This window comes from Trichosurus vulpecula, chromosome 4 (assembly GCF_011100635.1).
Source record: "Trichosurus vulpecula isolate mTriVul1 chromosome 4, mTriVul1.pri, whole genome shotgun sequence".
Classification (NCBI taxonomy): Eukaryota; Metazoa; Chordata; class Mammalia; order Diprotodontia; family Phalangeridae; genus Trichosurus; species Trichosurus vulpecula.
In genome coordinates, this window is record NC_050576.1 from 831678 (window position 1) to 856791 (window position 25114).

At 42.9% G+C, this 25114-nt stretch overlaps 1 protein-coding gene across 2 annotated transcripts in view; it reads right to left on the minus strand.

The window, feature by feature from the left end:
* The window catches only part of AK5 (adenylate kinase 5), a 229105-nt gene that overhangs the window by 22862 nt on the left and 181129 nt on the right, over window positions 1–25114 (minus strand). For both annotated transcript variants that reach the window (XM_036754654.1, XM_036754653.1), the window contains exons 9-10: window positions 2954–2996; window positions 1846–1890 (exon numbers count right to left, since the gene is read on the minus strand). In XM_036754654.1, coding sequence (XP_036610549.1) covers window positions 1846–1890; window positions 2954–2996 — 88 coding nt within the window. The remainder of the gene's footprint in view (window positions 1–1845; window positions 1891–2953; window positions 2997–25114) is intronic.

The following is a 25114-nucleotide window of genomic DNA, read 5'->3' on the forward strand; positions in this document are numbered from 1 at the left end:
GGAAAGACCAAATACACACTTGCAGGGGGTTGTCCTAACAGTGAAACTAGAGAGAGGCCGAAGGGTGTGATTGTCTTTGTGATTTTTACTGAAATTTTATAATTTTTCCCAGGGCGTGATTATTTTTATAATTTTTTTACTGGGAACTTCTCAATGCTCTACAGAAAGGTTGTATGGGTTTGCAATTCCACTGACAATGAATGAGTGTGCCAACCTCCTCATAAGCTTGCTCTTGAAGAGTTTTGCTCCTATAATTTTTGATGAGGGTGACTTTAAAGTCACTTTAGTTTGCATCTCTTTGATAATTAGTGAGGTTATCACTTCTGACTAATTATCAACATCCTTCTGAGATTTGCTGTTCCTATTGTGTGGCTGTTTGTCCACTGTGAACTGCAAGTTGCCCTAGACTTTTTGACCTTGGCATTCTCATCCTCTGGCATCTGGGGCTCAAAGCCTTCTAGGCCTGCAAGGGCTCAAATAAAGGCCCAGTCCAGCGTTCTGAGCCCTCCCCATTCCACTCCCTACTGTCCTTCCCCACTTATCACCATCCATGCCCAGGGGCACCTTTGGCTTTCCTGAGTCTTGCTTGATGCTCTGAGAGTTGGGATGGAGCAAAGTCCAGTCCAGGCAAAAGAAGCATCCTGCTCCCAAACGCCTGGCCAGCTGACACCCCCAGTGCTAGCCTCAGGCAGGCTGTCCCCGGTACAGACATCTCCAGTTGTTCAGAAGGTTTTCCTGACATCAATACCAATTTTTCCTGGTTATACCAGCCCCTCATGGCTGCCGGTTCTACTCCTAGGGGCCAAGCGCTTTTACAAATACAATCTCATTTGATCTCACAACAACCCTGGAAGGGAGGTGCTGTACAGATGAAGAAACTGAGGCAAGTAGCACTTAACCTGCCCAGGGGCCACATTTGAACTCACATCTCCCTGACTCCCAGTCCTATGCTCTACTCACGGCACCACCTGCCTGCTGAGTCTATTGTGGGGATAGGTTCTGTAACACAGTTAAGTCCTTGCCTATTCTATGAAGATGCAGAAGATCTGCTGCATTGACGTTGGAGAAGGCAAGGTTTGGAGGCCATCTAAAATGGTCATCCTCCACACTTGTAGAGAAATACAATGTGCACACTCATGGAATGATGAACTTGAGATTCCTGGGACCTCAAAAATCCTTCTGTATTGGAGGGCAGCTGGACCCAAGTCACACCCACCTGGGTGGCCTTGGGCTAGTCATAGACACACTCAAGGACTCAGTTTCCCCAATTGGACCATGAGGGGTGAAGTGGATGGCCTCTGAGGGCCTTGGTAGCTCAAAATCTGTGACCTGGTAAATGATGATTGGATGCAGCTGATAGAGCGCCAGGCATGGAGTCAGGAAGGCTCATCTAAGACCCCTACTAGCTGTGGGACCCTGGGTAAGTCACTTAGTCCCATTGACCTCAAAAGTCCTGTGACCTGGTAAATGATGATTGGATGCAGCTGATAGAGCGCCAGGCATGGAGTCAGGAAGGCTCCTCTAAGACACCTACTAGCTGTGGGACCCTGGGCAAGTCACTTAGTCCCATTTACCTCAGTTTCCTCATCTGTAAAAATGAGCCGGAGAAGTATCCCAAATCCCAAATGTGGTCACGAAGAGACAGATATGACTGAAAACATGACTGAACAACTGAAACCCAGAGGTTATAATTGCCAAACTTGGGGGACTTTTTCTAGCACAAAACGATTGAGATTTTAGAAATAAGTTTTAACACCATAATAATTAAAAACCAAACCCCAACCCCAATCTGCTTGTGGCATTATTTTAGGCCCAGGCTTTAGAACCTGGAAGGATGGTACTCACCAATCACAAAAATAATCTTAGACTTCTTCAAGTCTTCTGCAAAATCTGTCAAATGAAAGTGATTTAGAAGTGATTTGGCTGGAATGGCTCATTGAATCATGCTTTTTGGCTTCTAAGGCAGGGCTGTCCAAAATATGGCCCATGGGCCACATGCGGCCGCAGTGCGATTTTATGCAGCCTGCCTGTGGGTTTTAATTTTTGCAATGAAAAAATAGAGTAATAATTTGCATGGCATGAGCATTAGATTTTTTTAATTCCACCACTAGTAAACAATCTCATTGATGTTAATTTTCTTTGGTGTTTTTAAGCAGTATCATGGACAGAACGTATGGCACGGAATTTCCAATTGATCTGTGGGATGCGTTCTGTCTGTATGAGGCAGACTAGTCAGTCTGCACCCACCTTTATACTGTTGTGTCATCGCTTTGTTGTTTTGTGTTTGCTTTCATGTTCGCGCCTTTGCCTGTTGCATTGATTCCACCACTTTCTATTAGCGTACTGTATTTTTTATTCTGGGTGCGGCCCTCGAATAATTGTTTTATTTTAATTCAGCCCTAAGATAACCTAAGGTTGGACGACCCTGATCTAAGGTATATAGAAACCTAAACCTGTTTGGTGGTTTGCTTTTGCTCCTACCAAGAAGGCAGGGTCCTCTTTAGTCTTGCTGAGGGTCAAGGGGCCGACATAGGGAAGTCTTCCGGGGCCATTTTGAAGGGGCCAAGCTTGTCTTCTGGCCTTCCCACACTGTCCTGGCTGCACCATGCCCACCCTTTCTTTCCCCTGGGATGTGTCCCATGTGTAGGCTGTTCTCCCACATGAAAACTTGCCTGGCCAGGGCTCCATGCCTCTAGGTCTTAGTTGGGTTGGCTTACTGGGGAATCCCAGAGTTGAATGTTAGAAGGAACCTCAGTGGCCATCCAGGTAAAGCCACACCTGAACAAGAATCACTCTTATCTCCTCTTATCTGTCTATGTGTGGGAGAGCTTCTCTTTTAACTTTGTATCCCCACCTGGCACCCAGCACAGTGCCTTGCATACAGTTGGTGCTTAAGGATTGCTTGTCAAATGAATGAACATATGAATATATTTTATCATTGAATGAAACTCACCTTCCATTGTGTCCTCCCCAAAAACATTTATCTTGTCATCTCCCTGAAAAATGCAATAATTTACAAATTAAAAAAAAAAGAATCATAAGCATGAGAAAAAATGTATTGTCTTTGTCTTTAACATGCACACAGAAAGACCCTCTGATAGCTTGACCCTGAAATACCTCACCCCTTGATGCTCAGGAATGGGGGCATGGACAGATGGTTGGAAAATAGCTTCAAAATGAGATTTATTTGTTATGATAGAATGTCAATAATGAGAAGGCTCGGTGGTCTCCCAGACACCTCCCTGTGGTTTAATGCTCACCAATATCAGCCGGTGTCGCTATCACAGCCAACATCACAGCCGCATCTGGTGAAGAGACCCAGCCTCCATGCTAAGCAGGCACCCAAGACTCAGAGAATACTTAGTTTTTTGGTTTTGGTTTTTTTTTTTGCCAGAATCCCTCCTATTCCTCCAAGAAGTTTAGGGATTCAGGGTCACCTTATGAGAATGAAGCAGAAATTATAAGGATTTTTCTGTTCCAAGTCACATAGAGGCTTAGGGCAGAGATCTTGTTCCTTGTGAGTGGGAAGGAGAGGATGTAAAGACTCATTTAATGACTCATTTAAGTTCTGAGAGGAAGAGACTGTAGGGGCAGAGGGATCTTCTACAAGGCTGGAGATATCATGGGTCATGGTGAAGACAGGAGAGGAGTGAAAGAGAGAGCCAAAGCTCTGGGAACCAAGAGATAGTCCCTTTCCTCGTGAGAAAAGTGTCTTTCCCCCTAGTCTGATACTGGGTACATGATGGACCCGGCTTTTTAAAGGGCTCGAAGGTCAGGCCTCTGGGCTATGTGAATAGAAAGATGACAGAGCCCAGGAAGAGGTGTAGCTTGGCTGAGGACTTTGAAACCTAGAACCCTTGCTCAGCAGGGCCAAACCTGGCAGGGACTGCCAGACCAGGGGGGATGCTGCCTAGTGGAGATGACACAATGCTTCAGACCTGTGGGAGCAACTCTGAGGAATGAAAAGCTTCTACAATCCAGGGGTCCTCTCCATGGCTCAGATGGGGCTAGAGCTGGCCTGCCCTGCCTGAGAAGCCCTCTGTGAGCCTATGGAAGATGTGGGAGCTCCTAAGGCTGCTGAGAAATGACTCAAGACAGGGGCTCTAGCCACCTTGCCAAAGGGTGCAGAACATTCAATAGAGAGGAAGTATCAGGAGAAGAACTTGGTCCTGGCCTGGCTTTTTTGTCTGGACTCCATGGAAAAAGATGAGAAAATTGCTAAGAATAGTAACAGTGACAATGGTAATGACACCTGACATTTATAAAGGGCTTTGAGGCTTGTAACACGTTCACTGGAACCTCCTAACAACCTGGCAAGATTATGACATTAACTGCAGGATCGATCATCTCAGGTTCAGAGTCAAGGGACTTGCCGTATTTGCACAGCTAGTCAATGTCAGAGCCAGGATCAGAACTCAGGTCCTCCGGCCTCCTTGGGGCAAGGAGTCCTGAATGACTCTTTGGAGGCTTTTCCAAGCAATGTGCCTAATTCAAGCATGGTCAATAACATCTTTTGGATGATATCATGAAGTGTTGAAAGCAAACTAGGAAACAGAGAGTCCTCACTGTTTGGGGACTAGCTGAGCAACCATTGTAGATGGATGTAATGGGGCACAGCTGTGCCCAAAGCATGACCAAAGGGACAAAACCCAAGAGAGCTGGGTGAGCCAACACAGAGGGAAGTAACAAGAACTGAGGAGCAATCTATGTGATGGCAATAATATAGGAGAAACAAATACATTTGAAAGACTTAGGATCTTGGATGCATACAAGAATGAACAACTGTGATTCCAGGGGTTGGGATGATGAAGTCTGCTGCCTGCCTCCCTCCTTAGAGAGAGGAGATAGGCTCCTGGGGTAGGACACACGTATAGGTGGTCCCAAAAGTCTGAGTGCCTTTGTAAGCCACGTTTTGAGCTTTCATAGCTTAAAACCACCCTGAGACTTTTGGGACAACCTATATTTTTTGGACATGGTCAAGGGAAGAATCTTTTTCTTTGTTTCTTTGTTTCTTCCTTCCTTCCTTCCTTCCTTCCTTCCTTCCTTCCTTCCTTCCTTCCTTCCTTCCTTCCTTTGCAGAGTGGGAAGGAGAGAAAAATATATCTTTGTTAATTGGAAGAAATAAAATTAAATTTTAAAAAAGAAAACAAACCAAGGGTTTCTTTCCCGCTTTATAAAGGTGATGTTAGGAACAGTGTTAACAGCTGCCATCGACATTGCCTCCCCACCTTCACCCCTCTCTATACTTATTCTCCCACCACCATGGAATCTCTTCTGCATGAAGCTGTGATGTCCCTGCCCGGATCCATGACGTTAAGGAGCAGTGTTAGATCGGCATTTTCCCTAGCTTCAAAGCAGGCCTGAGGAAAGCCTCCTACCTTGTTGTCATTCTTTTCATCCACACTCTGTAGGAAGAGGCTTTTATTAAGGTTTCTCCCTGACTCACAAGAGGATCAGATGGGGGAGGGGATGGGAGGCCCTGTACATATCTGAAGGGCAGTTGTGTTGAAAGGGGTTTAGGTTTGCTTGGTTGGCCCCAGGGGCAGAAGCCATGGGGGCAATTTGAAAAAGAAGCCATTTTAGGCTGGATGTTAGGAGAAAACAACGATGCAGCTTCCTAACAATTGGAATCATCTCCCAGAGAACTGGGCTGTTTTTTCAGGTGTAAGTTGAACAAGAGAGCCCCTGAGGACCCTTCCAACTCTGAAGGTCTCTGGTTCTATAATAACCCTGTATCCAAGGTCTGGGCAAACGGCCCACAGTCTTTATTTAAATGAAACACAGGACGAGGGGGACTTTTGACGAATGGGTGCCATTTTCCAATGAAACAACATACTTTGCTGCTTGATTCCCAGTCTTTCATAAATACACTCAATCTCTGAAATGAATTTAGGCACCTTTATTAATGGGTGAGTGACAAACACTCCCGGTGTGGATGAGCTGTTGCCAAGCAAATGTAATGGCACTAAAACCTTCTAGCCTTTTCAAGTCCTGAATCATGCTTTGCTTTTCTACATCAAAGTGAGAAATTGTCATTTTAGGAGACTGGTTACAGAAGGCACAGAAGGTGAGGGAATAAGGTAGTCATACTACTGAAAATGGTAGTCATCATCTCCAGAGGTCTGGTTACCTGCCCCCATGAATCACAAGTGGGAAAATGTCAACTCGTCAACCATGAGTTCAACTATGAGTGTCTCTGGAGTGGTTTTCTCTGTTTATCCCTTCCTCCATTCCTTCCTTCCTTCCTTCCTCTCTTCCTCCTTAGCCCTTGTGGAACATTTTATACCATTTTATATCATTTTTAATTTCAACCAGACCCAGAGCCTGAATTAATGAGTAACTGGAAGAAGATCCAGGACCTGGGCTTCTTTGTTCTCTAAACTTTGCTCAGTTTACCCTTGCCTCTGTCAACAAGGCCAGATCAGACTGACCTAAGGACATTCTTACCCCTGTTAGCCATTAAAGGATGAGACCCTAACCCCAAGAAAGACTACCTCGCTTAATATTAACTGACCTTTGTCAACATTCTTTACAACCCTATTCCATTAAGGGAAATTCTTGTATCATGGTTAAACATACATGGGGGTCATGGAGGTGAGGTAACACAGGCTTGCTGGGTCTGCTAAAATAACGTATATAAGTTTTCTCATTCCTTTGTTCAGACAGCCAGAGCTTATGCTCTAACTCCTTGTACGCACAAGTAAACTAGCTTAGCTATGCTTTAAGGGAAAATAATAAACAACATGGATTTTTCTATCACCTAGCTTGTTTGCCTCCTTCAACCAAACTTTCAGGTTTAACAGTTATGGTGCCATGAACTTCGGATGGAGATGATGGAAATGGGACAAAGCAGCCCAACCTTGCCAATGCTTTGGGTGCCACAGGATTAATTTTTCCTGGAATTTTGGACTTGACAAGGTGGGAGTAAGTTGTCTCTCTTCCCAGCTTCCAAAAAGGACTCCCACAAAATTGGTTGAAGTCTGAAAATTCCCTTTAAGCTAGCTCTGGGGGCAGGGATCAAATCTGTGGTAAAACACAGATCTGCAGTCAAAAGCACAAAGATCCCCTGGAAACACTGATCTAGAAAATTAGCTACGTATCAGTCAAAAACTAGAATTAGAAGTCCAACCATTCCTCCATTCCCTCCACCCTATTCCTCACCCCCTCCCTCCCTTCCTTCCCTTGGAGGCCCGGATCCGGGGGAGAAAAACTGCACTTTGCTGTTACCCCCTCCCCCTCTGCCTCCCAGTAAAGGCTCTGATCTGGAGGGAGGTAACTCTGTTCTGCTACCATTGCCTTCTCTCTTCCTTCCCTCCCCCTTTCTCCCCTTCCTTTAAGGGCTCTGTTTTTGCCTTCTGCCTTATTCCTGCTTCCTTCCCGTAAAGGCTCTGATTATGGAGAGGATAAATGCATTTTATCCTTACTCCTAGCCTTCCCTTACCTGCCCTCATCCTCCTCCATCTCCCCTTTCCCCCTTCCTAAGGGATAAGATATGGAGAGTCAGAAAAATCAGGAACGCCAAGGCTTCCCCAAAGACCATAGGGGTGCTAATAGCCAACTCACGAAAGCTTCTAATTCTCTGTTGTTTAAACTCTGAGCTCAGCCTGTATTTGTTTTGTTAATTGTCTGTTAATTGTCTGTGCAAGAGCATGTGCTCTGTGTCTATACCGTGTAAAATCTGAAACACAGGTAGCCAGAGAATTCTAAGGCTGCAGTTAGGGAGGCAGAGACTCTTTTTTTTGGTAATGTCTGGTCTGGCCAATTTGGACTTGCAGAAAAAATAGGGCTAAAACTTTTTAGCAGATTCTGGGATTTAATCATTAAAAAGTTTGGAAATTGATTGGTTGGATTTTGGGAGAGGGAACTCCTGAAACTGTAAAATCACTCCAGGAGCTCACTCTTGCTGAAACACCTCCTCCCAATGCTGATCACTTATCATTCCCCACTCCCTGCCCACAGTTAAGAGGGAATCTTTTCCCTTAGATTTAAGTGCAAAAAGGGTTTTTAAGAAGTGAGCAAAAGGGGCAGCTAGGTGGCGCAGTGAGTAGAGCGCCAGCCCTGGAGTCAGGAGGACCTGAGTTCAAATCCGGCCTCAGACACTTGACACATGTACTAGCTGTGTGACCTTGGGCAAGTCACTTAACCCCGAATGCCCTGCCAAAAAGCAAAAAAAAAAAAAGTGAGCAAAAGGTAAAGTTTACTTGAGTTATGATCATTGAGATATTTCACCATTGTTGTCCTGTCTCTGACTGAGGCAGGGCTGCAGTAAAAGTTAGAGCAGCTAAAACAAACTCCTCTCATCCCAGATCAAATTAGGAGAAGAGAATGCAGGAGAACTGTAGGGAAAACTTAAATCACCCTTCCCCACCTGGCAAAAGGAGGAGAAGGACAGAAATTCACAGACTGACAGTATCATAACAATCCTGTGTCCCCTGGGTACCTTTGTAGCCCAACCTTTTTGAAAAAGCTTGGAAATGTCACCCAGGTCTTATGCACTCTGCCCACTCCATCCCCAGCGGCTGCAAAACCTGCTCTGGGCTCAGTAACTTCTGCAGTTGTTCAGGAAGGGCAAGGTAGATGGATTTGAACTTTGGTTGGCTTTTTTAAACTCTGCCTCCCAGAGTTGTCCCCACTGGCATACCAGCTTCTGCTCTAGGTAACTTCACACTTCTTTGTTCCAATTGCAAAACTGTATTTTAATCTCTGTTTGACCTGTTTCCTGATTTGTAAAGGGAAAATAATAATGATGGTTGTTATGGGATCAAAATGATAATGATTGTAAAATGCTTAACATAACTTCTGGTATATGTTAGACACAACATTATTATTATCTTTCTCTGATTTAACATAATTGTTAACTTTTGAAGTGGTTTTTAAATACCAAAAGTAATAAGCTGAATAATTTCTATATGTGGTAATCTGGAAATGCAATTGATATCATCTGAAAATTATTGTTTCTGCATTTCTAAAATTGCATTGTATTTCTAAAATTCTCTTAGATTGTGAAATTTGAGAAGACCATTGTGTGGTAAGAAATGATATTATAGCAATTTTAATCTGATTTTGATATATGTGAATTGGGTCTTTGAAGGGATATGATAAAATTTGATGATTTGGAACTGTTATATGTGGTTATAACAAGTAAATAATTAATAATACTGATATTTAACCATAAGAACAGACTTTATATGTGAAAAAGTTTTCTATTATGAGAATATATCTGGTGATTTAAAGTTATAGTTTCAAATGATGAGATGAAAGATTCTCTGTGCAAGGAGATTTAGAAATGTGTTCGCCTAAATTGATAAATGGGTTGTTCCAAGTTTTTAAAATGCATAATTATGTTTACAGCATTGTTACATTTCTAAATTGTGTAATTTGGCAAACAGATATATCAGCAATATTGAAGAAAACAATGTGATTTTATAAATAATAATCTTTTCTTTACAATGCTAAGAGTATTGGGCCTTAGAAATTACAATGTTACCATTAGTGATTATGAATCCAGATTTGATTTGCTCATCCAACTACATTATAGTCTGTTTCAAGTTTTAAATACATGATAACTGCTTGTGATGTACTTATATTTCTAAATTTGTTATATTATGCAACTTGGTTAACATTGCATTGCCTATGCTGTTAGAAAAATAATTCCTCTTATAATCCAGATGTTATTAGATTAAGAACTATGCCTAATTAAGAAATTGAGGTTGTTGACTGAAACAAAGACTTTTGAAACCATCTAGTCATGAATTCTTATCAATCTTGTATAAAGTTTCTGTGTAGAGGAATTCCTATGAAATAAGTTTTTAAAGTCCTGGTAAACTGTGTTATTGTGATAAGGCTAATTAATTGGGTAATTATAGAAACTAGGTGTCCTCCCCATTACAACACCTTTTTGACTAAGGAACTTTGTAATATCTAGGAACTCTGTGCAATATTTGAGAACGAGGACATTTGGCACCAACTTAGTTAATGAATTCCAGTGTTTAAGGGTTAATTTCCTTTAAGGAGAAAGAAAGAGATGTTTATCATTTCAAAACCTTCTAAATAATTGTCTTCAGAAAAGTTTAGTGAGTATTCCTTTTAACATCAGGATAAATTTTAAACTGTTTTTAAGGAAGGGAAATAATTCTAGAAATGTTTTGAAAAATGGTTTTGTGATTTTAAGCAAGAGTTAGAGCTTATCAGTGTGTATAAGATTTGATTCCTAAAGTGTCCTTTTCCTCCAGAATGAGTAAACAAGGGACATAAATCCATCAACCTGTGAGGTTTGTCATTAACCTCTTTGCTTTGTTTAAGCTGGAATGGATTCCAGCATACACAGTTATGTCAGTAAAAAGTATTAACTTATGAGTTGTCTTGTCTTATGGTTGAAGCATAAAGGAAGACTGAATAATGGATTTGAGAGATTGGAAAGGTAAATAAAGGTTTGATTGGAAATATGAAAGGCAGATAAGAAGGTTTGGGGACAAATGGGAGTTAGCTAAGCCTCTCCTGTCCTGAGAGAATACTAGTTTCAGATGGTTTAAGTAAGTTGAGAAAGAGTATGAGAAAGTATTTTAGAAGACAGAAAAGTTATGTAGCTTGATTTGATAATTATTAGCTCAATGAAATTTGGGACAGTCATATCTGAAGGATATTTATTTGCTATTTAAGATTTTATGGGACTACAATTTAATATTGTTTTAAGCTCTGATTACGGGGATAGGTCACATGAAGCCAGTAGTAGAAGCCAATACAGACTGAGAACTTTAAAGGTGGATGTCTGTGCCTGGGAAAAAGTTTTGAAGACAACCTTGGACATGCCCTAGGTAGGATCTTCCTGACTCTATTTCCCAATTCTGCTATTTCCTTTCTGAAAAGGAAAAATCTCTACCTGATTACTCCTAAGCCCTGCTTTCAGCATCTAATGGCTATATGATTGGCTATCAGATATGACTCATGCCTGGAATCAAACAGAGCTAAGAAAGTTCTTTCCTTCCATTAAGATATATGACATTGTCCCTCTTTTCTTTCATAGCAAATTTATATTATCAAGAGGTTTTGTAAGCACAATGCTAAATCTGTTAGGTAATAGATGAATATTGAAATACCTCTGAGTTATTATAATGGGATGCAGGAATGAATAGCTTACAATTTTAACTTATGTTCATGGCCAAATAAAAATTAAAATAATACAGAGATAGCATCCTCCAAAAGGAGGAAATGATTAGACAAAGTAATAAGGCAAAGATGTAATGATTAGACAAAGAAATAAGGCAAAGATGTAATGTGATAGAATGTCTAATTAAATAGGATAGCAAATTTTTGAGGAAAATAACAAGATCAGATTGATTCCCCTAAGAATTATATACAGATGGGTATGATTGGCTCCAACATTTATCAATCCTGGAAGTTCAAGCTAATAAGTGTGTTTTGGTAATAACATCCTAAATTTGGATGTTAGCACAAAAAATTATATAAGATAGTAGTACAAGTGAAATTATATCTCCTTTATAAAATATCTGTCTGATAATTTTGAAGGGAAGATGAGTTCAATTCATGGTTGGACCTTCATATTTTGAAGGATTCTTATACCAGGTACAAAATTTAGGTGAGGATAGAAACAGCAGATGATATATAAACTGAAATACTCTGAAGTTTCAGAAAAAAGGAGAACCAAATTTAAGTGACTGTACTAAGTTATATTAAGTAAGAATTGTCTGAGAATTTCTAGATCTGAACCAGAGAAGCAGAACTCTTTTACTATCTAGGGACCAGATAACTACAATCAGACATTTAAAAAAAAGTGCTGGACATTGGGAATATGTAACTGGGATTTAAAGTTACTTTGTATACAAATTGTGCAATTAATTGCTGGAATTAAATTAGAAACATTTTAAGCTTTGTTAAGAATGGCTGGTGGTTTATTTTGTAAATGCCATCAAAGAGACATGGCATGACTAAAGTTTATGATGTTCAACATTGTTAATAATGACTGCATTACTGTGTATGGTTCATGTTTAAGTTTTCTTGGTTATCTAATGTGTAAATGTAAGACATGTGACATGTCCTCTCAATACCAGTCTATTGTGAGCCATCTAAGTGGTTTGGTTTGTACCTGACTTATTGTAATTGTACAAATTTGTGAATTATGAAAAAAACTTTATTGTAATTGTTTAAACTCAGCTCTGTGTGGCTGGGATATTGAACCATTTATTGTACTGTTTGAACTTAGCCCCTGCATGGCTGGGACCTATGTTGTGCTGTTTTTCTCTCAATTATCAAATCATATGTGTTCTGGGAGCTCCTGTTAGGTCTGACTACTTCTACAGCTGCCAACATGTGGACATGGCCTCCTTGATCCTTCTGTCACATCTGAGGACTGCCCCTGCTCCCTAGTGGACATCTGAGCCCATAGGACACCTTGCTCTCCGGTTTCAAAGGAGCCTGAAGGGGACAGCATCAGACGCAGGCAACCCTCCCAAGAGCCCGGACCAGAACCTGAACGAAGAACTGCTCTTTCTGTTTCTGAGTCCCTTGCATTCCCAAGACTGTTTGCTTGTACCTTTGGTGTCTTTGGCTTATTTTACTTAGTTGCTCTGTTTTTCCCATTATTCTCCCTACCCTGATGCCCCTTGCAACTTGCTTCCCCTGCTTGTTTACAATTAGTTTACAATTACTGTCCATCTCTGTGGATGTCCAACCACAGATAGAAAAGAACAACCTGAATCCACCTCGATAAGGATTTTTAGAACTTCACCCCTGAGGAAGATAGAGGTTTTTCCATACCTTAATTGGTCTTCAGGTGAAACTTCCAGTTTACCTTTGACCAAAAGGAGGAAATGTGGAAAATATTATACTATTTTACATCATTCTTAATTTCAACTAGAACCAGAGCCTGAATTAATGAGTAACTAGAAGAAGATCCAGGACCTGGGCTTCTTTGTTCTCTAAACTTTGCTCAGTTTACCCTTACCTCTGTCAACAAGGCCAGATCAGACTGACCTAAGGACATTCTTACCCCTGTTAGCCATTAAAGGATGAGACCCTAACCCCAAGAAAGAATCTTAACTGACCTTTGTCAACATTCTTTACAACCCTATTCCATTAAGGGAAATCCTTGTATCATGGTTAAACATACATGGGGGTCATGGAGGTGAGGTAACACAGGCTTGCTGGGTCTGCTAAAATAACATATGTAAGTTTTCTCATTCCTTTGTTCAGACAGCCAGAGCTTATGCTCTGACTCATTGTACATACAAGTAAGCTAGTTTAGCTATGCTTTAAGGGAAAATAATAAACAACATGGATTTTTCTATCACCTAGCTTGTTTGCCTCCTTCAACCAAACTTTCAGGTTTAACACCCTTTAGCTAGGCATTACTCAGAATTATAGCTCTGTGCTTAATGGTCACAATGAGATTGGAGTGTTAGATTGTCAATGAGATGAAGACTAACAGTGTCTATTATAGGGTGAGCTCAGATTCTGCATCTTGAAGTGGCAGTTTTGATATTTATAATGATTGACAAAGATGGCGCATATCAATGAGAACTCCTTAACAGAGTTCTCCCGGCCTTTTGGCATAATATACATAAATGGAAGCACAGTTTATGAATGACTCAGAAATATTCTTCTAAGAAACAGCCACTGTTTGATTCATGCTCGTGAGGGGGAAAAGACATGGTGCTAGCACTTGGGTCCATGTCTCTGGCTTCTGGCACCTTTCTGACATTGTATATGGGAAGCTAGTTTGGTAAGTAGACCTAGAATCCCAGGGAAGAGTTAAAATGGACCTCAGGTTTTAGAGAATAAAAGGTAACCATGACAGTCAAGAACTTGTTAAAATAATTGTTTGGAGGGGCATCTCAGTGGAATAGATGGTGGCTGTTCATGCCCTGTCTCTGACACATCTGACCTGTGTGGTGATGGGAAAGCCAATCTCTCAGTGCCTTGGGTCACCTCTAGAACATAAGTTCTAGGCAAGTTGCTGATCTTCCCAAGTCCAGGTAGCTGCCACTCTGGGAGTTCCTGAAGCCAAAGACATCACAGGTCTAGACCTCATGACAATCCTGTAAGGTGGTATTCTAGACATTGTTTGTCTAACAGAAATGTGTATGTCTATGCAAGTCTATCAAAGTCAAACTGGCAAGTGTACAATGCTACATTACCATTTTCAAAGACTTTCCTTTGAGCCAAGAAGCCAATATGCATTTATTAAGCACTTACTGTATCCCAGGCACTACACAAAGTATTAGGGATACAAAGGAAACAAAACAGACTCCGGCCTTCAAGAGGCTTACATTCCGATGGCTCATTGATTGACCTGATCAGCCATTCATTCATTCATTTATTCATTCATTCATGCAGCCACAGCCTTTCCAGGTTGGCGGAACTCCCCCAGAGCCAGGTTCCTCATACCATGAAGAAGTATCAGTGGAAGCAAGTTCCATGAACCTGTACTAAGTACTTAGCAAGCAGAAGACAAGGTGATAGGCCTGGGCTTATCAAGGAGCAGGTTGTCTGGTGGACAGAGTCTCGGCCTTGGAGTCTCAGTGGGCTTGTGTCTGAACCTTGGCCCCTACTCCTACCCTCAGGATCCTCAGCTGGAAAAGGAAGGGAATGAGCAAGAGGGAGTCCATGATCCTTCAAGCCGCTAAGTCTATGACCCTGCCTCTCTCAGGGCCTCAGTCTCATCTGTCAAATAAGAGGTTTGGATCTTTTCATTGTGAGATTCTCACATTTCTGGGATGAGAAATAGACACAATAGGGATTCCAGGATATTCTGTGGATCTCATACAAATGCTGGATTTGTTTGAAAGTATCAGAATTTTAATGGCTAGGAAAGAAAATGAGTCCAAACCATCTCTCTCCCTCATTACCCCAACAGGTGTCACTTGAATGCTTTCCTCAAACAATCCAAAGAGGGTACCAGGGCTGGAGGCCAGTTTGAGCCTGATTCAAAGTGTAGAAAAATAATAGTAAATCAGGTTTATGTAGGAGAGAGGCTTTTGCCAGGTTGGCCACAAAGTCAGGAATGTTTCATCCATAACAACACCCAACTCTTTTGAACTCTTATCCTATATCATCCTATATTATGTGATGTCTCCTCCTGGATGTCCCCTAGGCACCTCAAACTTATTATGTCTACAATAGAACTCATTATCTTCTCATCAGCACCCCCTTCCCTCCAGGTCCCTATTTCTATGGAGAGTGCCATGGGGGACATATTTGTAGGTGGACTCCCTATAGAGGCCCCTGGAAAATGTAGTTTGAAGTCTTGAGAGAGCAATTGGAACTGGAATGGGGTTGAAAACAAGTTGGGCAAAGCTTGGAAGGTAGAGAGATGGGAGGGGCAAGTGAGTGGGGAAGGCATGGAAGCATCTCCATGGTCCCTGCAGCAATGAGGAAAGCAGCTTCAGTGGTTGGGACCCTAGGGACCCAGAATAAACACATCATCCTCCATCGCAGGCCTGCCAAGGCCCCAGCATCAGCCCAGGACCCCAAGGGCAGAAGCTCAGTCAGTCCAGGGTAAGGGCTGAGGTAGGAGAAATGAATGAACCAAATGATTGCCCCTCCCACTTAATGTAAGCAACAAGATGATACAGCCTGATGGCTCTGACAGGTGAGATCAATCACTCACTCAATGGCAGTCCTAAGGTGGTCAGCTCTATTGACTAAGGCAAACAATCAAAGACTTTGGGGGGCAGGGCTTGGCCCTTTTGTGTCCCAGATTCCTTTAGCCATCTGCCAAAGCTTTTGGAGCTCAGCTTAGAAGGAGAGAGTAGGGTGAGAAAGGAGACCAGGTACAGGGAAATACAATGATCAGAATACTTCCACAAAAAGCCCAAACAAGTCACGGCCCCCAGATTAGGGATCTCTGTTTTAGACTGTGTTTGAAAAGTCGCTGGTGGATTTTTTTCATTGATTGATTTAGATGTCCCTAAAGCCATCATCCAAAGTGAAAGGTTCTCTACTGGTGTGGAACGAGCCACAGGCTTGGAGATGGCCACACTTGCACAATGGAAGGCTGGCATGTGGACCCAGAAGGTGGAGGGCAGTAACTTTCCCTTATTAGCTCAGCTTTAACATTTTTAAAATTGATTCCTTTTGTATCGTAATCATTTTGGAGATAACTCTCTCACTGCCTGACCAAATGAGCCTTCATTTGCAACAAAGATAAAAGAAAAGGCCATCAAAACAAAACAACTTGCCACATGTGAGGACATATGAAACATTCTGCCCTTCTTTAAGTAAGGAGAATGGCATGCCCGCTCATTTCTTCTCTGGGGCCATTAGCTTAGCTTCCCAGCTCAAAGTGTTTGTGTGCCAGTCTCCAGTCTCTGATCCACAGTGGGCTTGGCAGCACAGCTTCTGGGAATTCTTAGTAGAGTTCTCTGAAATGGCTTTTGGGGACAGGGGATTCCCCTACAGGGTTAAAAACAGAAAGTAGAAGGATTGTCTAGCCCTAAAAACCAGAGGCTTGGGACATAGCTGACATCTTCTGCTAGGAGCAGGAAGGAGTTCAAAGGCAGACGAAATGTCCCTAGGCTCTCATTAGCTGCTTCACCGGCCTGTGGTCCAAAGGAGCTAAGGTTCTTAGAGCTGACACACCTGCCTCCTTATGGAAATAAAACCACTTTTTGCTGGTCCAGTGTCAGGTATGTGAGCACCAACTGCCATAAAGAACTGAAACTTAGCCCCGGGTCTAAGAGCCAGCACTTATCTAGGCTTGCAGGTTGGCAAAGCCTATGGTTATTTCCATTTTACATATTAGAAAACCGAGGCAGGAAGAGGTGAAGTGACTTGCTCAGGGTTACACAGTAGGAAGTGTCTGAGGCTGGATTTGAATTCAGGTCTTTCTGACTCCAGGCTGGTGCTCTGTGCACTATGGTGCCCCCTGGTGGCTGGAAAAGTGCATGGCAGCTATGACAATGGCTCAGGGGAGAGTGAGAGGATGGAGAGTAGAAATGTGTTGTGCACATAGTAAGAGCTTAATAAATACTTTATTCATTCAGCCATTCATCTGTCCATCTATCCATTGATTCACCCATTCATTCATTCACTCATCCATCCATTCATTCATCAATTTATTCGTCTATCCACCTATCCATCATCCATCCATCCACCCATCCATCCACTCATTCATCAATTCACCCACCTATCCACCCATTTATCCATCCACCCATCCATCCATCCATCTATTCATCCATCTATTCATCCATCCATCCATCCATCCATCCATCCATCCATCCATCCATTCACCCACCCATCCACCCATCCAGCTAATAAATGCCTGGTGCCTAGTAGGTGCTCAATAAATGCTTTGGTTGGTCAGTGTTGTATGCCCCTGGTGAAATGATGCTCTTGAGGATAGGGATTATTTTGTCATTTGTCTTTATATTCTTAGTGCCTAGCTTGGTGCTCCATATGTACACATAAATATTTGTTAAATTAAGTTGAATAGATGAGCTGAGGAAGTTATGAAAGGGCTGTAATCCTTGTCAGTAGAGTCCCCTCACTGATGAAATTATAGCTGTTTGAAGTCTCAAAGCCTTTAAGACTCAGTCTGTGTGATGTAAAGAGGAATTTAGGGCCAGAGATGAGAGGGGGAAGACAATTGTGACAAGTATTGGTTGTTTTGATGGGAATAGATGTTGAAACAGCTGTCAGTGGAAAAGCACCCTTTTGCCTTGTAAGCTTGCCAGGTCTCTGTGGCCAAAAGAATAATGACCTTCACCTACATGGGTGAGAGGGATTGAAGCTGGCTTATGTCTATCCAGGCGTCTGAGTGAAAGCCCTCAGTATTGCTTGTTCAACATGAATGAACTCAGGGAATTTCAGAAAATTACCTTTTCAGCCCTGAAATCCTTGGTCTACATGGGAAAATTAGGAAGGAGGAAGCAGGACGGACCCTAATCAAAAGAACGAAGAATGGTCCTGGAGAGATGTTCTGTCTGTTTACTGTTCTTTTCCTGAAGAGAATTCTGCTAAGGTGACTGGCAATTTTGAATGAAAAAAGTATGGTAAATGGTGTGTAATTTAGTTAAATCTGAGTGTTTATTGCACAGGGAGGCTGGATCTCCTGCACTGAGGGGAGGTGATTAGAGGTCTGCTTGCCACCCAAGTCCCTGGGTAATTGAGTGAACACCAAGGAAGTGCTCAGGAACAGGAGGTCGGCATTTTTCCAATCTGATGAAATTGCAGGCTCTCCCCCACAAAGGTTCTTTCAGCAGGAAGGAGTTCCTGAATGTCTCCAGAGTGTTTTTCCTCTACCAATGCACAGGGATACTGAATATGTAGGAATGTCAGCCACAGGGCAAATAAAAAAGGGGGGAAATTGTTTCTCCTCTTGGCTTTGTCTAAGTTTCTACTTCTACCTTCTCAAAAACAAATGTATCTTGGGCTAGCTAAGGGGTAGAGTGGAAAGAGTGCTGGACCCTGAGGCAGGAAGACCTGAGTTCAAATCTCAACTCAGACATTTCTGGACAAGTCACAACCCCAATTGCCTCCTAAAAATGAATGCAGCGTCTTGCTAGAAGACTATGTGCAAGAGATCCTCCCTCAGCTATTTCTTGTACCAGCAGTGGCAAAAATACACGATGAAGTAATGAACACAAAAAGACAAAGACATGGGGCTAGGCGAGTCGTACAGTCATGCTATAGACTGATTTTAATGAAGTTACTGACAGTATTTTATACAGGTTAATTGCTGAGTTATCTGGACTTCAAGGAAGAGTACAACAAAGCATTGGTTAAGTTTTTTATCTCCTTGTTCCTAGGAGTGAGACACTATTTTTACTCAAGGCTAACCAAATTGAAACATATATGTTCTCGCATATAGATAACCAGACTGAAACATTTCTGTCATCTCCCATGTGGGCAATCAGCTACAAAGGCAGGTTTTCTTTGCCAAGTCTTCTTATCCTAAAACTGGTCTTGCCATAAATAGATCCATTTTCAATTGACCCTGCCTTGCAGAGGTCTAAGAGGCCTAAGCAGGACATAGCTGGCTCCACACAATTTCTAAATATGATGCTTTGTTGGAAGCGGAAAAGGAGATGAATCAAAAGGCTTTTGGGAAAAAGTTCTAGTTTTCTTTTGCAATCCCAGGAGATTGAAAGATCAAGTCAGATTCAATTTGATTCAGGATTCACATTAAGCCATCTTGCCACAGAAAGGCGTTCAGGTTGACCCCTCTCTTTTCTGTGTCTCACATGTAAAATAATGCTGGTTGTTGGGTCCGCCCAGACTCAGGAAGGCCTGCGGGTGAGTCCTCCTTCTGGCACATACAGACAATGTCACTGGGGACAAGTTCCTGCATTTGTAAGTGGCTGGGGCAGCTCCCTAAGTCTCTAAATTGTTGTTCAATTATGTCCAACTTTGTGACTTCATGGATCATAGCGCACTCATACTGTCCATGGGCTTTTCTTGGCAAAGATACTGGAGTGGTTGGTTACTTCCTTCTCCAGTGTATCATCATTTTACAGATGAGGAACTGAGGCAAATAGGGGTTAAGTGATTTGCCTAGGGTCACATAGCTAGTAAGTGTCTGAGGCAGGATTTGAACTCAGGTCTTCCTGACTGCAAGGCTCTATAACCTTTGCCTGAGGATTTCCAGCAGAAGAGAACCCACCATTTCTTCAACAGGGGCAGAGTAGAATTTATCTTTCCCCCAACAACCGGCATCCTGGAATTCCTGCAGCTCACAAGAGGCATCTCCTAAATCTCCCTGTAGTTAGTTATGGTGTCTGTATTTTGTATATCCTTGGAATGTACTTCTCTGTGTACCTGTTATTTCCTCCCAGTAGAATGGAAGCTATCTGAAGGTAGGCATTATTTTGTCTTTGTCTCAGGGCCTGGCACACAGTATGGGTACAAAAAAGCACTTGTGGAGTTCCTGTTGCAGACCCTTCTGCTCCTAACAGGTTCTATGTGGGAATAGGAAGCACCTGCCTGAGCCTTTTTCAAGGTCTAGTCTCACCTCCCTGACTGTCAGTCCTCTATGATCTTCCCAAGGTGCACTCTGGTCACCCCCATTCTCACCATTCTGCTGCTCAGGAACCTCTGGGGCTCTCAACTGCTGGCCGACTAGAACTCACAGGCCACAATCTCCAGACCTTCTGGCCTCATCTCCCAGAAGTCCCTGACACATCGTCTAGTCCAGCCAAAATGAACAACTAACCATCCTCATGGCGGGCTCCATTCTGCCTGCTCTCCATGACTCAGTGCATGCTGACCCCCATGTATAGAATGGACTTTTTCTCACCTTTGTCTCTCAGGATTAAGAACCTTTCCTTCCTTCTAGGCCCTTCTGGGGCCAAACAGAACCAACTAAATTCTTCTTTCACTGGACAACCTTTCAAGTGCTTTGAGGGAGTCACCACAGAATCATGAGATTAGGTCCTGAGAGGCATCTCATCCAACCCTCCTTAATTTACAGATGAGGAAATTGAGGCACAGGGAAATAAATTGGGGACTTGCCATTGTCACCTAGGTTACAGAGGGGATGGAACTTGGATGTGATCTCAGGACCTTTGACTCCATGTGTGGGAACTGAAAGTTTCTCTTCTCCCACTTCCTCCCATCAGCCCTTGGACAGCCTGAACTCGATTCCCTTCCCATCATGGCTTCTTTCTTCTGCAGATGTCACCTAGCTTCTTGACATTCTTCCTAACGGTGGCACCCAGAATTGATTTCAATATTCTAGGCATCATCAGACAAGGGAAGAGGGTGGCGGGACCACCCCCTCCTTGTTTCTGGAAGTTTTGTCCATCCTGATGTAGCAGAGAGGGCCACACCCAGCAGGCCTGCAGTCCCTCGACCGAAACACTCAGATCTTTTCAGACAAAGGTCTCCTACCTTGAACTCCCACCTCTCATTGTTTTTTGGCCCCAAGACAAAGGCTGATAAAGACACTGCTGCCTATGGAGTCTCATCTTCTGAGGTCCCATCCACTAATCCAGTCTACCAAGGTCTTTTTGATCCTGACTGCTGTCTCTTCTGTGAGTTCACCCTCTCAGCTTTTAGTCCTCTGCTAATCCAACAAGTATTCCATCTCTGTCTTTATCCAAGTTACTGCTACAAATGGCACATAGCACGGCACCCCCCTGGAGACCTCCTTCCACACAGACATCAGGGGTCTGATAATTGACCTGGTTCTGAATCTGTCTAATTGTACCATTTTTCTAGTCCCATCTTTCCATCTTTTCTACAAGAATATTGTGATAGACTCTGTCACACACTTTGCTGAAATCTGGGTCAGCTATACTTCCCACACTGGCCTGCTCTCCCAGTTTAGCAAGCAAAGGAAATTGGATTGGTCTGGTGTCACCTGTTTTTGATGAAGCCATGCTGGCTTTTTGTAATGGCTTCTTCCTTTCTGGGTGTTTACTAACCATATCTTTAGGATAGGTTCCAGAATTTTGTCAGAAATAGAATCAAAACTTATTTGAAGACATCATGTCCTCTCTAAGTCTTCTTTTCTCCAGGCTAAATATCCCCAGTCTTTTGGCTGATCTGCAGAGGTCACAGCACCCAGATCCCTCTCTGTCCCTCTGTTCAAGGCATGATGCTGTGTCTCTGAACACAGCCCAAGGTAGCATGAGCTGTTCTGGGTCACACCAGTGGCTCATTTTAAGCTCCTCCTTCTTGCCCCACCCCCTCAGTCCCCTCCAAAAAGCAATCCAGCCAAGCCTCCTCCTGCCTGCCCTTGGGGAAGATGGCTATCCAAACTGGCTGGGAACTTTCCATCTATCCATCTCATGGTATTAGATTGGAGCCATTCTTCTATCCGGTTGTAATCCTTTGGGATTCTGACATTCATGAGAAAGATGACCACCTAGAGCAGATTGGGGAAGTTAGAGGCAGCTCAATGGCACTGTGGAAACTGGTGGGATTCAGTGTCAGAAAGACTGGAATTTGGAATCCTGCCTCAAATGCTTATTAGCTATGTGACCCTAAAAAAGTCATCTACCCTCTCTGTGTCTGAGTTTCCTCTTCTGTAAAATGGGGATAAGTGTAGCACCTACCTAGCAATGTACTGGAAAATATTTAGCTACCTGCTCTCTGAAAAAAAAAAAGATGCACAGCTCACTTTTACATTTAATCTGGATTTTCTCTAACCCTTTACCTAAGTCTAGAAATCAACAGAACAATGACAAAGCCCTGGTGTGTAGTCCTTGCCTGTTTCTGAGAGTAAAATGGAAGAAGTGGCTCTTGGGAGCCTCTAGTCTAGGAGCTGGCCCTAGCCCACCCTGCCCCTCCCTCCCAAGGCATCTGGCCTGCTGCTTCTTATGATCTCAAGGGCTCCCAAAGGGTCCCAACAGGCCAGAATGATGGGTCAAATCTAACCTAATAAGCTTGGGTAAATGGAATGTTCTGTGCAAGTTTGAATAATTGTTTCCCTCAAGTTAAGGCTAGGGACCCTGGCTGCAGAGCTCTTGGTCAGTGGAGGATAAACAGAACTGGAATAAAAAAAACCTGGAAAGACTTACATGAACCAATGCCAAGTGGAATGAGCAGAACCAGGAGAATGTTATATACAGTAACAACATTGTATCACGATCAACTGTGAATGACTTAGCTCTTCTCAGCAATACAATGATCCAAGACAATCCCAAAGGACTCATGACGAAGCATACTATGTGCCTCCAGAAAAAGAACTATTGTTCGAATACAGACTGAAGCATGCTGTTCTTCAGTTTTTCTTTCGTTCTTTTCCTTTTATTTGAGTCTTTCTTGTACAAAATGACTAATATGGAAATGTTTTACATAATTACACATGTATAACCTATATCAGATTGCTTACCATCTCTGGGAGGAAGGAGGGGAGGGAGGGAGGGACAAAATTTGGAACTCAAAACTTTAAAAAATGTAAAAAATGTTTTAACGTAGTTGAAGGAAAAGTAAAATATATTTAAAAAAAGAGATCTGGAAGCATCTCCAATGCCACTCAAAGGCAGCAATAAGAAATGCTGTCACTCAGCACTTCCAACAATGCCCAGCAGTTCTAAGAAACAAGTGGAAAACCAAACCATGCTCATTGATTCTCTTTGTGGGGAGAGAGAGATGGTGTCGCTTATTGGATGAAGAGCATGTTGGAAACATGTAATGAATGCATGTAGACCCAACATTTGGAAGGCCAGGAGTTTGAGGGGCTTGTGCAGCCTCTCGATGGCTAATCTGATGGTCCATGCGGTAGTTAAAAAATAAATAAAGGACATGTCTGCCTGCCCTTGCAAGCTTGTACAATGACTTATCATTCTGAAACCCTCTTTAAGGATCCCACAGGCCAAGCCTAACGAACCTTTCTCTTGGTTCCTGCTGTGTTAAGCATCTCTGTTTCCCAGCACTTCTGAGGGTATGTATGCGTGGCTCCAGGTAAGGGAGTGGCCCAGTCCTCTGAAAAGGCCTGAAAATAGGCAGTCCTCTAACTCCTTGGTGCCTTAGAATCCTACAACAGAAGCCCCAGATGACAGGAAAGTACAATTTTGGGTGCTTTCAAAAGCCATCTGCCAAACATTATTTGGGGGAAGCTTAAAAGGCATGAGAGCTTTCACCTGGAGAAGCAAAAGCCCAAAAACTGAGCCCCAAGGAAACTGGGGTACTTTTTTCTTCTAACTTTTGAAGGTCTCTCTTCTGTGTTTCTGCCCAAGGAAATGAGAAATGAAGCCAGCCAGAAACCTATCCACAGTGTCAGGAAACAGGTGTTCAGATGTTGGCCATGAGAAGCTCAGTGCCGAACTAGCCTAGGAGAGTAATGAGATTCAAAGTAGAGGCCAGGAAGCACCCATGGTAAAAATCAAGTGCCTCCATATTAGGCATGAACCAGGTGGCTGGAAACCTTCCCATGGCATCAGCTTTTTAGCAACCTGAATTTGGCTTTTGGGGAAAAGGAACTGTCCAAGGTTAAAAAAAAGGATTGGATAAAAATCAAATGAAGTTTTATGTGTAGAAATTACATAAAGTGTGTGTTGCCTTCCGGTGACTCCACAAGCCAGGAAATGGGGGTTCTAGTCCTGTTTCCACCACTAACTTGCCACCTGCCCTGGAACCAGTCATTTGTCCTCCTTACATCACCATACTTAGTCACAGAGCCTCCCTAGATGGTTTTTGAGATTCCTTGCAGCCCTGAAGCTATCATCAGATCATAGAATCTGAGATTTGGAAGAGACCTCCTCAGTGGCCACTGAATCTAACCTAAACCCAAGAGGAGTTAACATTACAATAGTGTCTGTTTGAAGACTTCCAAGGTGGAAGACCCATCACCTCTCAAGGAAGCCCATCGGATGTTGGGGCAGCAATCAGACAGTCAGTCTAAATGGGTCTCTGAACCTTCCACCCATTGTTCCTGGTTCTGTCTTCTGGGGCCAAACAGACTAAATCCAATCTCTCCTGTACATGATACCCCTTCCTGTTGTTGAAGGCAGCTCCCATATTCCCCTTCGGTTTTCTCTTTTCTACACTGTTTCCCTAGGTCCTTCATGTCAAATGCTGGCTCCCCACCCCCTACTGTCTTGTCTTTTCCAGACCAAACTTCCCCACTTGCTTCAACTGGTCCTCATCCAGAGAGCCTCTCAAGGCTCTTCACCTCACCTCCCTCTGGTTCCTCCTCTGTATCCTCATCACCATTTTCATCCCCTCCTACCTTCCTCTGGACCTGCTCCAGGTCCTTAGGCTCCTTTCCAAGATATGTAGTCCCAAGTTGAGCAAAGAGTCCCTATGTGGCCCAGCCAGGGCAAACCATTACCTCCTGTACTTTCAACAATTTTTCTGTTGTTGATTGGATTGTAGGGAACTCCCCTTGAGGAAAATTCATCTACCAGTGCAGGTTGACAATTGAGAATCAGAGAACTGCCTGCAGGGGTGGGAGACCTGCTTAGGATCATGATTTGACCTAGCTTTTCATTCCCTGGACATGATCCTTCTCTTGATACAGCCTAGGGTGGCAGAAGCATCCTGGTTCTTGCATCATACTATGGATTCATAAAGAATTGGTTTTTCACTAAAGTAGTCAGCTGTTTGCCAAATCAACCAATCAGCACACATTGATTAAGCACTTACTTTGTGCCAGGTTCTGTGTTGTAAGGCTGAGGTTACAAAGAAAGGTAAATGCAATTCCTGCCTCTGA